Source organism: Cherax quadricarinatus, chromosome 85, assembly GCF_038502225.1.
Source record: "Cherax quadricarinatus isolate ZL_2023a chromosome 85, ASM3850222v1, whole genome shotgun sequence".
Classification (NCBI taxonomy): domain Eukaryota; kingdom Metazoa; phylum Arthropoda; class Malacostraca; order Decapoda; family Parastacidae; genus Cherax; species Cherax quadricarinatus.
The window spans coordinates 19,593,119-19,607,333 of NC_091376.1; the positions used below are offsets into that span (position 1 = coordinate 19,593,119).

The 14,215-nt window shown below is 43.2% G+C and overlaps 2 protein-coding genes across 7 annotated transcripts in view; both read left to right on the top strand.

Annotated features, from left to right (window-relative positions):
- Nucleotides 1–14,215, top strand: part of LOC128703114 (UDP-glucosyltransferase 2-like) — a 238,842-nt gene that overhangs the window by 194,030 nt on the left and 30,597 nt on the right. The gene's annotated exons all lie outside the window — the stretch shown is intronic.
- The window catches only part of LOC128703249 (UDP-glycosyltransferase UGT5), a 146,334-nt gene that overhangs the window by 122,220 nt on the left and 9,899 nt on the right, over nucleotides 1–14,215 (top strand). For all 6 annotated transcript variants that reach the window (XM_070103503.1, XM_070103504.1, XM_070103506.1 and 3 more), the window contains 2 exons: nucleotides 6,484–6,706; nucleotides 13,200–13,419. In XM_070103503.1, the coding sequence (XP_069959604.1) occupies nucleotides 6,484–6,706; nucleotides 13,200–13,419 (443 nt within the window). The remainder of the gene's footprint in view (nucleotides 1–6,483; nucleotides 6,707–13,199; nucleotides 13,420–14,215) is intronic.

The following is a 14,215-nucleotide window of genomic DNA, read 5'->3' on the forward strand; positions in this document are numbered from 1 at the left end:
CGTCTCTTTGCCAAAGCAGCGGTAAGAAACATTCGCCTAGAAGCTGCCAGTTTACTCCAGCCACACCAACTGGGCTTTGGGGTCTCTCAAGGTAGTGAAGCTGCAGCTCATGCGGCAAGGGCCTACATCAGGGACCTTCCAGAAGACAAGGCCATAGTCAAACTTGATTTTAGAAATGCCTTTAATATGGTGAAGAGAGATGTTGTCTTGCCGGCCGTTCGGGGTCGGTTTCCCAGCCTGTTTCCCTTCATTTCAGCTGGCTACAGCAAACCCTCAAGTCTTTTGTTTGGAGAACATGAAATTCTCTCATCAGAGAGAGTTCAGTAGGGTGACCCACTCACTCCACTTCCAGCCTACGCAGCGAGCTCAATATCTGGTACCTGAATGATGGCACTCTGGCAGGTACTGAAGAGTCCCTGGTAGGGAACCTACAACTTGTGAAAACACAGGGAGAAGACTTGGGACTCATCCTCAATCCCTCCAAGTGTGAAATCATCACAGCGAACCAGGAAATCAATGTTGTGCGAAGAATCCTCCCAGAAGTCTCTACTACCACTCAATCCAACAGTACCCTCTTGGGAGCACCGCTGTGTCACCAGGCCATCGACACTGTCCTCAAGGACAAATTGAATGACCTGATGAGAGTGGAGGAGAGAATAAGCGATCTTGATGCCCATGTTGTTCTGTATCCCCCACCAAGTGTCTTACTATGCCAATGCTCATTTACTTCCTGAGGTGTGCACCCTCTTTTGACAATCTAACATTCAACGAATATGACACACACCTGAGATCAACCTTTAAGAAGGCACTGAACCTGTCACTAGAGGATCAGCAATGGGATCAGGCAACCTTTCCAGTGCGACTGGGAGGTATAGGGGTGCGCAAAGCAACGCATGTTGCTTTACCTGCTTTTCTGTCTTCGTGTTTGGTTTCCAGTCCATTAATCAAGAAGATATCTCCCAAACGCTTGAGAGACGTGGTAGGAGCTCAAGACCCCAGGTTTACTGAAGCAGCGATTCGTTGGGACACCCTTACAGACTCCTCAAGTAGACCAGCTCCTCCCAAAGAGCACAAACAGTCCCTCTGGGACAAACTGATCATGGAAAAAATCGCCAAGACAATACTCTCCATCGCTTCAGGAAAGGAGAAAGCTCGTCACCTGGCGGTGAAGGCACCACACTCAGGAGATTTCCTTCAAGCTGTTCCCAATTCCTCCCTGGGCACTTGACTCGACCCACAGGCCATTCGGACTGGTGTTGCTCTTCGCCTAGTTGCCCCCATCCTCACCGAACATAGGTGTATTTGGGGCAGGGCAACGGCTGATCAATTCGGACTTCATGGTCTCGTGTGTCACACAGCAGAAGGGAAGTATGCCAGACATGAGGAGGACAATGACATCATAAAGAGAAGCCTCGCCACAGCCCGTTGCCCAGCTCAACGGGAACCCCAAGTGCAGAGGTCTGACGGAAGTCAAGAGCATCGTAATGGAGTCACTATGCTACCCTGGAAAGATGGAAAGCAGATTGCCTGGAACTACACCTGTGCCACAACATTGGCAGACACCTACTTGCCATACTCCGTAGCTGAAGGGGGTGGAGCTACCAGCCACAGGGAGACCCAGAAGATTTTCAAATATGAAGACCTTCCCCCTTGCTATAACTTCATCCCAATAGGGTCGGAGACCCTTGGAGCATGGGGCAAGTGTGCTCTAAAGTTCCTCAAAGACCTTTGTGAGAAGCTCATCATAGAAACCAAGGACCACAGGGCGACCAGCTTCCTCTTTCAGAGATTCAGTGTCGCGATCCAGAGAGGAAATGCCTGCAGCATTCTGGGCACGTGGTCCACCGCCATGGAGATGGACGAAGTATTCGAGATGTAGCTCTGAGTTGTTATCTATGTTGTTTTACTTTCTATTGTATTTTTGTGAATGTTTAGTCAATGTATTTTGTCTTTAAATAAAATATATATTTTGTAAATATAGGGGGTGGTAGGAGAAAATTCTCAAACAGCTTCAGGGAGAACCTTGAGTTTTCCCTGAAGCAAGTTTATTCTTTTCTCTGAGGATGAGGGTCCCTAGGACAGTTCTAGAGGTATATATATATATATATATATATATATATATATATATATATATATATATATATATATATATATATATATATATATATATATATATATATATATATATATATATATATATGTATATATACATATATGCGTATTTTGTTTATTAATAAATGTTCACATAGAATAAAAAATATATAGGGGGTGGTAGGAGAAGAAAATATTCAAACAGCTCCGGGGAGAACCTTGAGTTTTCCCTGAGGTACGTTTATTGTCTTCTCTGAGGATGAGGGTCCCCGGTCCAGCTATAGAGGTGGTACTTCCCTATATATATATATATATATATATATATATATATATATATATATATATATATATATATATATATATATATATATATATATATATATATATATATATATATATATATATATATACAGGAAAGAGTAAGGTTATGAGGATAACAAAAAGATTAGGTGATGAAAGATTGAATATCAGATTGGAGGGAGAGAGTATGGAGGAGGTGAACGTATTCAGATATTTGGGAGTGGACGTGTCAGCGGATGGGTCTATGAAAGATGAGGTGAATCATAGAATTGATGAGGGAAAAAGAGTGAGTGGTGCACTTAGGAGTCTGTGGAGACAAAGAACTTTGTCCTTGGAGGCAAAGAGGGGAATGTATGAGAGTATAGTTTTACCAACGCTCTTATATGGGTGTGAAGCGTGGGTGATGAATGTTGCAGCAAGGAGAAGGCTGGAGGCAGTGGAGATGTCATGTCTGAGGGCAATGTGTGGTGTGAATATAATGCAGAGAATTCGTAGTTTGGAAGTTAGGAGGAGGTGCGGGATTACCAAAACTGTTGTCCAGAGGGCTGAGGAAGGGTTGTTGAGGTGGTTCGGACATGTAGAGAGAATGGAGCGAAACAGAATGACTTCAAGAGTGTATCAGTCTGTAGTGGAAGGAAGGCGGGGTAGGGGTCGGCCTAGGAAAGGTTGGAGGGAGGGGGTAAAGGAGGTTTTGTGTGCGAGGGGCTTGGACTTCCAGCAGGCATGCATGAGCGTGTTTGATAGGAGTGAATGGAGACAAAAGGTTTTTAATACTTGACGTGCTGTTGGAGTGTGAGCAAAGTAACATTTATGAAGGGATTCAGGGAAACCGGCAGGCCGGACTTGAGTCCTGGAGATGGGAAGTACAGTGCCTGCACTCTGAAGGAGGGGTGTTAATGTTGCAGTTTAAAAACTGTAGTGTAAAGCACCCTTCTGGCAAGACAGTGATGGAGTGAATGATGGTGAAAGTTTTTCTTTTTCGGGCCACCCTGCCTTGGTGGGAATCGGCCAGTGTGATAATAATAATAAAAGAAAATAATATATATATATATATATATATATATATATATATATATATATATATATATATATATATATATATATATATATATATATATATATATATATATATATATATATATATAACAGGTATATCTTACTACGTCTACTTACACTTACGTCACACTTCACAGACACATACATGCATATATATCCATACACACATCTAGGTTTTTCTTCTTTTTTCTAAATAGCTCTTGTTCTTCTTTATTTCCTCTATTGTCCATGGAAAAGTGGAAAAGAACCTTCCTCCGTAAGCCATGCGTGTCGTATGAGGCGACTAAAATGCCGGGAGCAATGGGCTAGTAACCCCTCCTGTAGACATTTACTAAAAAAGAGAAGAAGAAAAACTTTATAAAACTGGGATGCTTAAATGTGCGTGGATGTAGTGCAGATGTAATGTATGGGATAGGTTTAAGAATGTTGTGTTAGAGAGGAATGATGATGTAAAGAGAGTAGTAAAGGAGAAAAAGTTAGCATATGAGACGTTTTTACAAAGTAGAAGTGATGCATGAAGGAAAGAGTATATGGAGATGAAAAAGAGAGTTTAAGAGTGGTGAAGCAATGTAAAAATAGAGCAAATGAGAGAGTGGGTGAGATGTTATCAACCTACTTTGTTGAAAATAGAAAAAAGTTTTGGAGTGGAATTAGCAAGTTGAGGAAGCCCAGGGAACAAGTGGATTTGTCAGTTAAAAATAAGAGGAGACTTATTAAATGGAGAGTTAGAGGTATTGGGAAGATAGAGCGAATATTTTGAGGAATTGTTAAATGTTGACGAAGATAAGTCTGGGATAAGTCTGAGTATACCTGGTCAAGTGTATGGTAGAGTTATTATTAAAAGAATTAAGAGCAAGAAACAGAGTAAGATAGTAGATGAACAAGGAGGCTTTAGGAAAGGTAGGGGGTGTGTAGACCAAGTGTTTACAGTGAAACATATAGGTGAACAGTATTTAGATAAAGCTAAAGAGGTCTTTGTGGCATTTATGGATTTGGAAAAGGCGTATGACAGGGTGGATAGGGGATCATTGTGGCAGATGTTGCAGGTGTATGGTGTATGAGGTAGGTTACTGAAAGCAGTTAAGAGTTTTTACGAGGATAGTGAGGTTCAGGTTAGAGTATGTAGGAAGCAAAGAGGGGAACGAATGACAGTATAATTTTTCCATCCCTCTTTTATGGGTGTGAAGCATGGGTGATGAATGTTGCAGTGAGGAGAAGGCTGGAGGCAGTGGAGATGTCATGTCTGAGGGTAATGTGTGGTGTGAATATAATGCAGAGAATTCGTAGTTTGGGAGTTAGGAGGAGGTGCGGGATTGTCAAAACTGTTGTCCAGAGGGCTGAGGAAGGTTTGTTGAGGTGGTTGGGATATGTAAAAGCAGAATGACTTCGAGAGTGTATAAATCTTTAGTGGAGGGAAGGCGGGGTAGGAGTCGGCCTAGGAAAGGTTGGAGGAAGGGGATAAAGGAGATTTTGTGTGCAAAGGGCTTGGACTTCCAGCAAGCGTGCGTGAGCGTCTTTGATAGGCGTGAATGGAGACAAATGGTTTTTAATACTTGACGTGCTGTTGGAGTGTGAGCAAAGTAACATTTATGAAGGGGTTCAGGGAAACCGGCAGGCCGGACTTGAGTCCTGGAGATGGGAAGTACAGTGCCTGCACTCTGAAGGAGGGGTGTTAATGTTGCAGTTTAAAAACTGTAGTGTAAAGCACCCTTCTGGCAAGACAGTGATGGAGTGAATGATGGTGAAAGTTTTTCTTTTTTGGGCCACCTTGTTACTCAGTTAAAGTTTTTGCAGACGTCATCGATTCTTTCAGAATAAGTGTAACCTAATTCGCTCCAAATGCTCTGCATAACCAGGGGCTTTTTGTCACTGATGTCAGTAATGTACAGAGAATCTTCAAGGCACGTATAACTGAGATAAAACACCTCATTTACTGGGAGCGCTTGAGGTTCCTGAACCTGTACTCCCTGGAACGCAGGAGGGAGAGATACATGATTATATATACCTGGAAAATCCTAGAGGAACTAGTACCGAACTTGCACACGAAAATCACTCACAACGAAAGCAAAAGACTTGGCAGACGATGCAACTTCCCCCCAATGAAAAGCAGTGGTGTCACTAGCACGTTAAGAGACAATACAATAAGTGTCAGGGTCCCGAGACTGTTCAACTGCCTCCCAGCATACATAAGAGGGATTACCAATAGACCCCTGGCAGTCTTCAAGCTGGCACTGGACAAGCACCTAAAGTCAGTACCTGACCAGCCGGTCTGTGGCTCGTACGTTGGATTGCGTGCAGCCAGCAGTAACAGCCTGCTTAATCAGGCTCTGATCCACCAGGAGGCCTGGTCACAGACCAGATAAACTCCAGGTAAACTCCAGGTATAGTCTGTGTAAATTGTATCATGAAGTTGCAAGAGCAAAGAATATTATTATTACTCAAGAAATCGTAATGACACGATTGCAAACAAACCATACCCCCGGCCGGGATTGAACCCGCGGTCATAGAGTCTCAAAACTCCAGCCCGTCGCGTTAGCCACTAGACCAGCTAGCCACAATAAGATTCATCCAACTAGGTATATTTCTACACCATAGGAAGGTTAGCACAGGCACCTTGAGCTAGAGTTCGTCACGGCCACGCTAGCTGGAGATTCGTCTGTAAAAACTTGCATTTGTGGTCACAGAGGTGCCTGTGCTAACCTTCCTATGGTATAGAAATATACCTAGTTGGATGAATCTTATTGTGGCTAGCTGGTCTAGTGGCTAACGCGACGGGCTGGAGTTTTGAGACTCTATGACCGCAGGTTCAATCCCGACCGGGAGTATGGAATATTATTATTATTGTATTATCATAATAACAGTCGTAAGTTTTACAAGATTTGTCGATGAACTTCGTAGAGCCAGTGTGCAACTTTCTCGTCTGTGATAGTTACGCTCTTCATGCTCTAAGTTAGTCATATATTTACTTCTATCATGCCAGTTAGAAATAAAATTTTGTTTTCTTTAGCATTCTCATCACAAATCTTTGGTTAACAGGAACTGGAGTCATGGATCACTGGAGCAGGATCTACTGGTGTCATCTACTTTAATTTGGGTTCAGTTGCTCAAGGTAACTCTATGCCAGTCCAGTACCGCGAGCTCTTCCTCCGAGTCTTCGCCAGGTTACCACAGCGAGTCATCTGGAAATACGAGGGAGAGCTGGACAACGTTCCTGATAACGTGATGATCACAGACTGGCTGCCGCAGCAAGACATTCTTGGTGGGTGAGATTTCAGTTGATGTTGTTTATGACAGTTGAAATTATGTAAAGATAGTTCCTTGTTTATCGCTAACTTAAATCAACTAAGCAACAATTTTTTGTCAAACTTTCACCTCCTTCACTTTTAATTGTGCGTAAACGCCAATGAAATCAAACTAAACGCTACAGCATATAACGAAGGTTCATATCATTCTCTTTAAAATGTATAAACTTACTCAAGTTTTCCCTTCAATTGATAACCTAGAACAGTCATCACGGATATTTCTGTTTATTCCATAAGTTTGTTCTTGTGCCATAAAGCGAGAAAATCTTTCCATCTCGACCCAACTTTTAAACTCCTCAGCCAGCGATTGTTTCCAGATACTGTCACTTTCCTGTTGTCTATTTCATAATATTTTTACAGGTATCTTACTTAAGTACGGGAGATCTGCATCACACGCAAACATTATCTATTTTGATAAGCTGTTTTGATGGGCTGTTTTAATGGGCTGTTTTGATGGGCTGTTTTGATGGGCTGTTTTGAAAAGCTGTTTTGATAATCTGTTTTGATAATCTGTTTTGATGGGCTGTTTTGATGGGCTGTTTTGATGGGCTGTTTCGATGAGCTGTTTTGATGGGCTGTTTTGATAATCTGTTTTGATGGGCTGTTTTGATGGGCTGTTTTGATAATCTGTTTTGATAATCTGTTTTGATGGGCTGTTTTGATGGGCTGTTTTGATGGGCTGTTTTGATGGGCTGTTTTGAGAAGCTGTTTAACGAGGTTTATTTGGTGTTCTGGTAGCGGATTGTGAATGATACGTCTTCGGAGGCTTCTTCGTTTATTGTTAAGTCGTGGTGGGTACACAGGCTTGTGTGTTTGTGCCCGTGGCCCGGGCAGGGCCATGCCACGAGAGAGAGCTACTAGAACTTGTGTCTTCCTGCTAGGCCGCTGTGTGAGTGAGGGTGAGGCAAGTCTGGGCATACTGAAGTGGCAAGGCCTATAGGTGGCAGCACCAGCATGGTGCGAAATATGAACTAAGCTGACAGACAGCATGGGCTGTCTGTGCAGACAGTACAGGCTGTCTACATACGCTCGGCCACCTACCGCGCGTCGTCCCGACGCGACAATACTGGTGGTAAAAGGAACTCGGTCTCTCTCTCGTAGGAACAGGGCACAGAACACAAAATAAAAACATATATATACATATGACATGGAAAAAAAAAACTTCCTACAGGGAGGGAAGAAAAAACATGTGGGGTGTGCTAAACATCGTGGTCATAGGCAATGAGCGTCGAAGGGCATCACTGCACGCCTTCCTGCGTCTGGACATACTGCAACACGGGAGACATCGCTGCGGCTGAGCTGTGACGTAACAGGTTACGGTCTCCTCTGGAACGGTGAAGCAGTCATCGTAGGAGTCGCTGCAGGTTTTCACTCAACCTGGGGCACGACATGCTGGTGCCGTCGAGTGAGGCGTCGACAAAACTCGGCAACTGGGCAGGACTTCTGGCAAGCGACTCAGGAGGACACTTCTCGACTGGTACTGTCGTTGGGCTGTCACTGCCGGCGAGCGTGGAGTGAGTTGTGGAGCGAGTCGTGGCAGAAACGACTGGGCGAAACATCTGGGAGTCGTAACATCATACACCAGACTGCAGTGAGAGAGCTAGCAGTCAAAGTGACATCTTCTTTGTGCAGGCTGCTCACTGAAGCTTGTGACACGAGGCTGATACAGCGCCTGCCGACAGGGCTAACTGCGGCTTGGCGAGTATCATTCGGCAGTTGGAGTTATAGCAGAGATTAGTCTAAGTGTCCCCAGACTTGTTTCTCTACATATAACTGCACTCTGAAGGTCTGGAGGTGAAGTGAAACAAATCTCGATGGGAATCGTAGCAGGTACGATTCTGCAGAACATCACGAGCGACGAGCATAAAAGCTTTCTGTACAAGAGAGCTCGGTCACTCGGGGCTGTCTTGACATCAGCTGTCAAACGTACTGGTCACACGGGTGACTTAGCACAGTGGTGCTACTCAGGTCTGGCTCAGACCTCACTGGACACACGGAAACTTTACACACCCACGGTACACTAACATGTGAGAACACTGACTGAGAGGAATTAATTAACACACGACATATATTTTCTCTCAATCTTCTCGACAATACTGATATAATTACTGAACACTCGATGGTGACATCATGTGATGTCAGGCGTGATGACGTCAGCAGCACTGATGTCAGCAGACATCTCGAGGTGACGTCAGCAGCACTGTGACGTCAGCAGACATCTCGACGTCGTGAAGTCGGGCAGCATCGTCGGTGACATCAATGTGATGTGGGCAGCAGACCACAGCATGAGGCCTTGGGACATCTGGCTCGGTAACTCACGTGGTTTGTAGATCTAAGTGACATCGCCCACACCCACGTGGCGTCGTGATCCACGTGGCATCGTTATCTACGTGGTGTCGTGATCTACATGGTGTCGTGATCTACGTGCCATGCTGATCCACGTAGCTTCGAGTGGCCTCGGGCACTCGATACACAGCTCTGGCAATGAATCACACGAAAAACAGCAGAAAACACAGCAGAGGGAGTGGGCAGTGGTGAGTGTATGGTAGTGTGGTGGCGAGGAGCGTGGGTGAGTGTATGGCAGGGAGCATCTGGCCATTCCTCCTCCTCCTCCACCCACAAACACGTGGAGAAGCTCACACTGGACGCAGAAATCACCACAAAACTCACCTCTGGCTTGCTGAAACAGCTGTGCTGAGCTGAATAACAACAGCAACATACAAGTGACGCTGAACACGTGACTTGAGAAACAGCGTGGGACGCTACCGTGGGACGCTGTAGTGTGGGGTCACTGTGACGCCACTTACAATTCTCGAAGAAATTCGGCAAATTTCGGCTGGATCCTGCTAGTACCTGTGTCTGGGTGCTCAAACGTGCAGACATGACATCAGGATAACTTGTTGAGAGACGGATCCTTCTTGCATGGGATGATGAAGTGAAGATGACTTCATCCCTCGTCCTTCCTCGCTTTGGGCAAACACACTGCTGCGACCACCGCTGGTACCAATTTAACGAGGTTTATTTGGTGTTCTGGTAGCGGGGTGTGAATGATACGTCTTCGGAGGTTTCTTCGTTTATTGTTAAGTCGTGGTGGGTACACAGGCTTGTGTGTTTGTGCCCATGGCCCGGGCAGGGCCATGCCACGAGAGAGAGCTACAAGTACTTGTGTCTTCCTGCTAGGCCGCTGTGTGAGTGAGGGTGAGGCAAGTCTGGGCATACTGAAGTGGCAAGGCCTATAGGTGGCAGCACCAGCATGGCGCGAAATATGAACTAAGCTGACAGACAGCATGGGCTGTCTGTGCAGACAGTACAGGCTGTCTACAAGCTGTTTTGATAATCTGTTTTGATAAACTGTTTTGATGGGCTGTTTTGATAAGCTGTTTTGATGGGCTGTTTTGATGGGCTGTTTTGATGGGCTGTTTTGATGGGCTGTTTTGATGGGCTGTTTTAATGTGCTGTTTTGATAAGCTATTTTCATAGTCTGTTTTGACAGGCTGTTTTGATAGGCTGTTTTGATAAGCTGTTTTGATAGGCTGTTTTGATGGGCTGTTTTGATAAGCTGTTTTGATAGGCTGTTTGATGGGCTGTTTTGATAAGCCGTTTTGATAGGCTGTTTTGATAAGCTGTTTTGATAGGCTGTTTTGATGGGCTGTTTTGATAAGCTGTTTTGATAGGCTGTTTTGATGGGCTGTTTTGATAGGCTGTTTTGATAGGCTGTTTTGGAAAGCTGTTTTGATGGGCTGTTTTGGTAAGCTGTTTTGATGGGCTGTTTTGATAGGCTGTTTTGATAGGCTGTTTTGATAGGCTGTTTTGATAAGCTGTTTTGATAGGCTGTTTTGATAGGCTGTTTTGATAGGCTGTTTTGACAGGCTGTTTTGGAAAGCTGTTTTGATGGGCTGTTTTGATAGGCTGTTTTGATAGGCTGTTTTGATAGGCTGTTTTGATAGGCTGTTTTGATAGGCTGTTTTGATAGGCTGTTTTGATAGGCTGTTTTGATAGGCTGTTTTGATAAGCTGTTTTGATAAGCTGTTTAGATAGGCTGTTTTGATAGGCTGTTTTGATAGGCTGTTTTGATAAGCTTTTTGATAAGCTGTTTTGATAGGCTGTTTTGATAGGCTGTTTTGATGGGCTGTTTTGATAGGCTGTTTTGATAGGCTGTTTTGATGGGCTGTTTTTATAGGCTGTTTTGATAGTCTGTTTTGATGGGCTGTTTTGATGGGCAGTTTTGATAGGCCGTTTTGACAGGATATTTTGGAAAGCTGTTTTGATGGGCTGTTTTGATAGGCTGTTTTGATAGGCTGTTTTGATAGGCTGTTTTGATAGGCTGTTTTGATAGGCTGTTTTGATAGGCTGTTTTGATAGGCTGTTTTGATAGACTGTTTTGATAAGCTGTTTTGATAAGCTGTTTTGATAGGCTGTTTTGATAGGCTGTTTTGATAGGCTGTTTTGATAAGCTGTTTTGATAAGCTGTTTTGATAGGCTGTTTTGATAGGCTGTTTTGATGGGCTGTTTTGATAGGTTGTTTTGATAGGCTGTTTTGATGGGCTGTTTTGAAAGGCTGTTTTGATAGTCTGTTTTGATGGGCTGTTTTGATGGGCAGTTTTGATAGGCTGTTTTGATGGGCTGTTTTGATGGGCTGTTTTATAGGCTGTTTTGATAGGCTGTTTTCATGGGCTGTTTTGATGGGCTGTTTTGATAGGTTGTTTTGATGGGCTGTTTTGATGGGCTGTTTTGATGGGCTGTTTTGATAGGCTGTTTTGATGGGCTGTTTTGATGGGCTGTTTTGATAGGTTATTTTGATAAGCTTTTTTGACAAGCTGCTTTTATAAGCTGTTTTGATATGCTGTTTTGATATGCTGTTTTGATAAGCTGTTTTGATAGGCTGTTTTGATGGGTTGTTTTGATAAGCTATTTTGATAGGCTGTTTTGATGGACTGTTTTGATAGGCTGTTTTGATAGGCTGTTTTGATAGGCTGTTTTGGAAAGCTGTTTTGATAGGCTGTTTTGGTAAGCTGTTTTGATGGGCTGTTTTGATAAGCTGTTTTGATAGGCTGTTTTGATAAGCTGTTTTGATAGGCTGTTTTGATAGACTGTTTTGATAGGCTGTTTTGACAAGCTGTTTTGGAAAGCTGTTTTGATGGGCTGTTTTGATAGGCTGTTTTGATAGGCTGTTTTGATGGCTGTTTTGATGGGCTGTTTTGATATGCTGTTTTGATAAGCTGTTTTGATGGGCTGTTTTGATAGGCTGTTTTGATGGGCTGTTTTGATAGGCTGTTTTGATAGGCTGTTTTGATGGGCTGTTTTGATGGGCTGTTTTGATAGGCTGTTTTGATGGGCTGTTTTGATGGGCTGTTTTGATGGGCTGTTTTGATGGGCTGTTTTGATGGGCTGTTTTGATAAGCTGTTTTGATGGGCTGTTTTGATGGGCTGTTTTGATGGGCTGTTTTGATGGGCTGTTTTGATGGGCTGTTTTGATGGGCTGTTTTGATGGGCTGTTTTGATGGGCTGTTTTGATGGGCTGTTTTGATGGGCTGTTTTGATAGGTTATTTTGATAAGCTTTTTTGACAAGCTGCTTTTATAAGCTGTTTTGATATGCTGTTTTGATAGGCTGTTTTGATAGGCTGTTTTTGATAAACTTTTTGATAGACTTTTTGATAGGTTTTTTGATAGATTTTTGATAGACTTTTTGATAGACCTTTTGATAGGCTTTTTGATAGACCTTTTGATAGGCTATGTTGATAGGCTGTTTCTGTCTGTTCCATTGTTCCACAGCTCACAACAACGTGAATGTGTTCATCATTCTATCTGTACCATTGTTCCACAGCTCACAACAACGTGAAGGCGTTCATCATTCTATCTGTACCATTGTTCCACAGCTCACAACAACGTGAAGGTGTTCATCATTCTATCTGTACCATTGTACCACAGCTCACAACAACGTGAATGTGTTCATCATTCTATCTGTACCATTGTTCCACAGCTCACAACAACGTGAAGGTGTTCATCATTCTATCTGTACCATTGTTCCACAGCTCACAACAACGTGAAGGTGTTCATCATTCTATCTGTACCATTGTTCCACAGCTCACAACAACGTGAAGGTGTTCATCATTCCTATCTGTACCATTGTTCCACAGCTCACAACAACGTGAAGGTGTTCATCATTCTATCTGTACCATTGTTCCACAGCTCACAACAACGTGAAGGTGTTCATCATTCTATCTGTACCATTGTTCCACAGCTCACAACAACGTGAAGGTGTTCATCATTCTATCTGTACCATTGTTCCACAGCTCACAACAACGTGAAGGTGTTCATCATTCTATCTGTACCATTGTTCCACAGCTCACAACAACGTGAAGGTGTTCATCATTCTATCTGTACCATTGTTCCACAGCTCACAACAACGTGAAGGTGTTCATCATTCTATCTGTACCATTGTTCCACAGCTCACAACAACGTGAAGGTGTTCATCACACACGGTGGTCTCCTCAGTATGCAAGAAGCCATCTACCACGCCACGCCACTCCTCGCTCTACCTATCTTCAGTGACCAACCCAGGAACAGCATGTTTATTAGGGAATCTGAGCTGGGAGACTTTCTACTGTGGGAGGAACTCACTGATGATATGATTGTCGACGCTCTTAATAAAATTATTAACAACCCAAAGTAAGTTATTTATTGATAAGCTTTAATGCCGACAATACAAGCGAATTTAAATAAAAAACGTAAAATTTGTACGACGATCAAAATTATAAATTCTGATAGATAATAATTCTTTTCCAAGACACGAACGTAATGAACTATCAGGATAGAATATACTTTGTACCTGTTTACCTAATCCAGCCTTGTGCTGTGGCATTATCACATACCCACTCATTCCTATTTCTAAAATCTAAAAAAAAAAAAAATTCTTAAACATTTTCAATATCTAATAAATTTTTAACAATCTATTGTTGGTTACAATGTTGCTCTTAATGCTTATTCAACATTTTCAGCATACTTCCATTAGGTAATAAAGATTCGGGGCCCCAGCATTAAACATTTACCCTCTCCTTACTCTCCCAGGCTCAGAGTAGGTGCTAAGTGGTGTTACAGCTCACATCTAGTGGTGTTACAGCTTACATCTACTGGTGTTACAGCTCACATCTACTGGTGTTACAGCTCACATCTACTGGTGTTACAGCTCACATCTACTAGTGTTACAGCTCACATCTACTGGTGTTACAGCTCACATCTACTGGTGTTACAGATCACATCTAATGGTGTTACAGCTCACATCTAGTGGTGTTACAGCTCACATCTAGTGATGTTACAGCTCACATCTAGTGGTGTTACAGCTCACATCTACTGGTGTTACAACTCATATCTACTGGTGTTACAGCTAACATCTACTGGTGTTACAGCTCACATCTAGTGGTGTTACAGCTCACATCTAGTGGTGTTACAGCTCACATCTACTGGT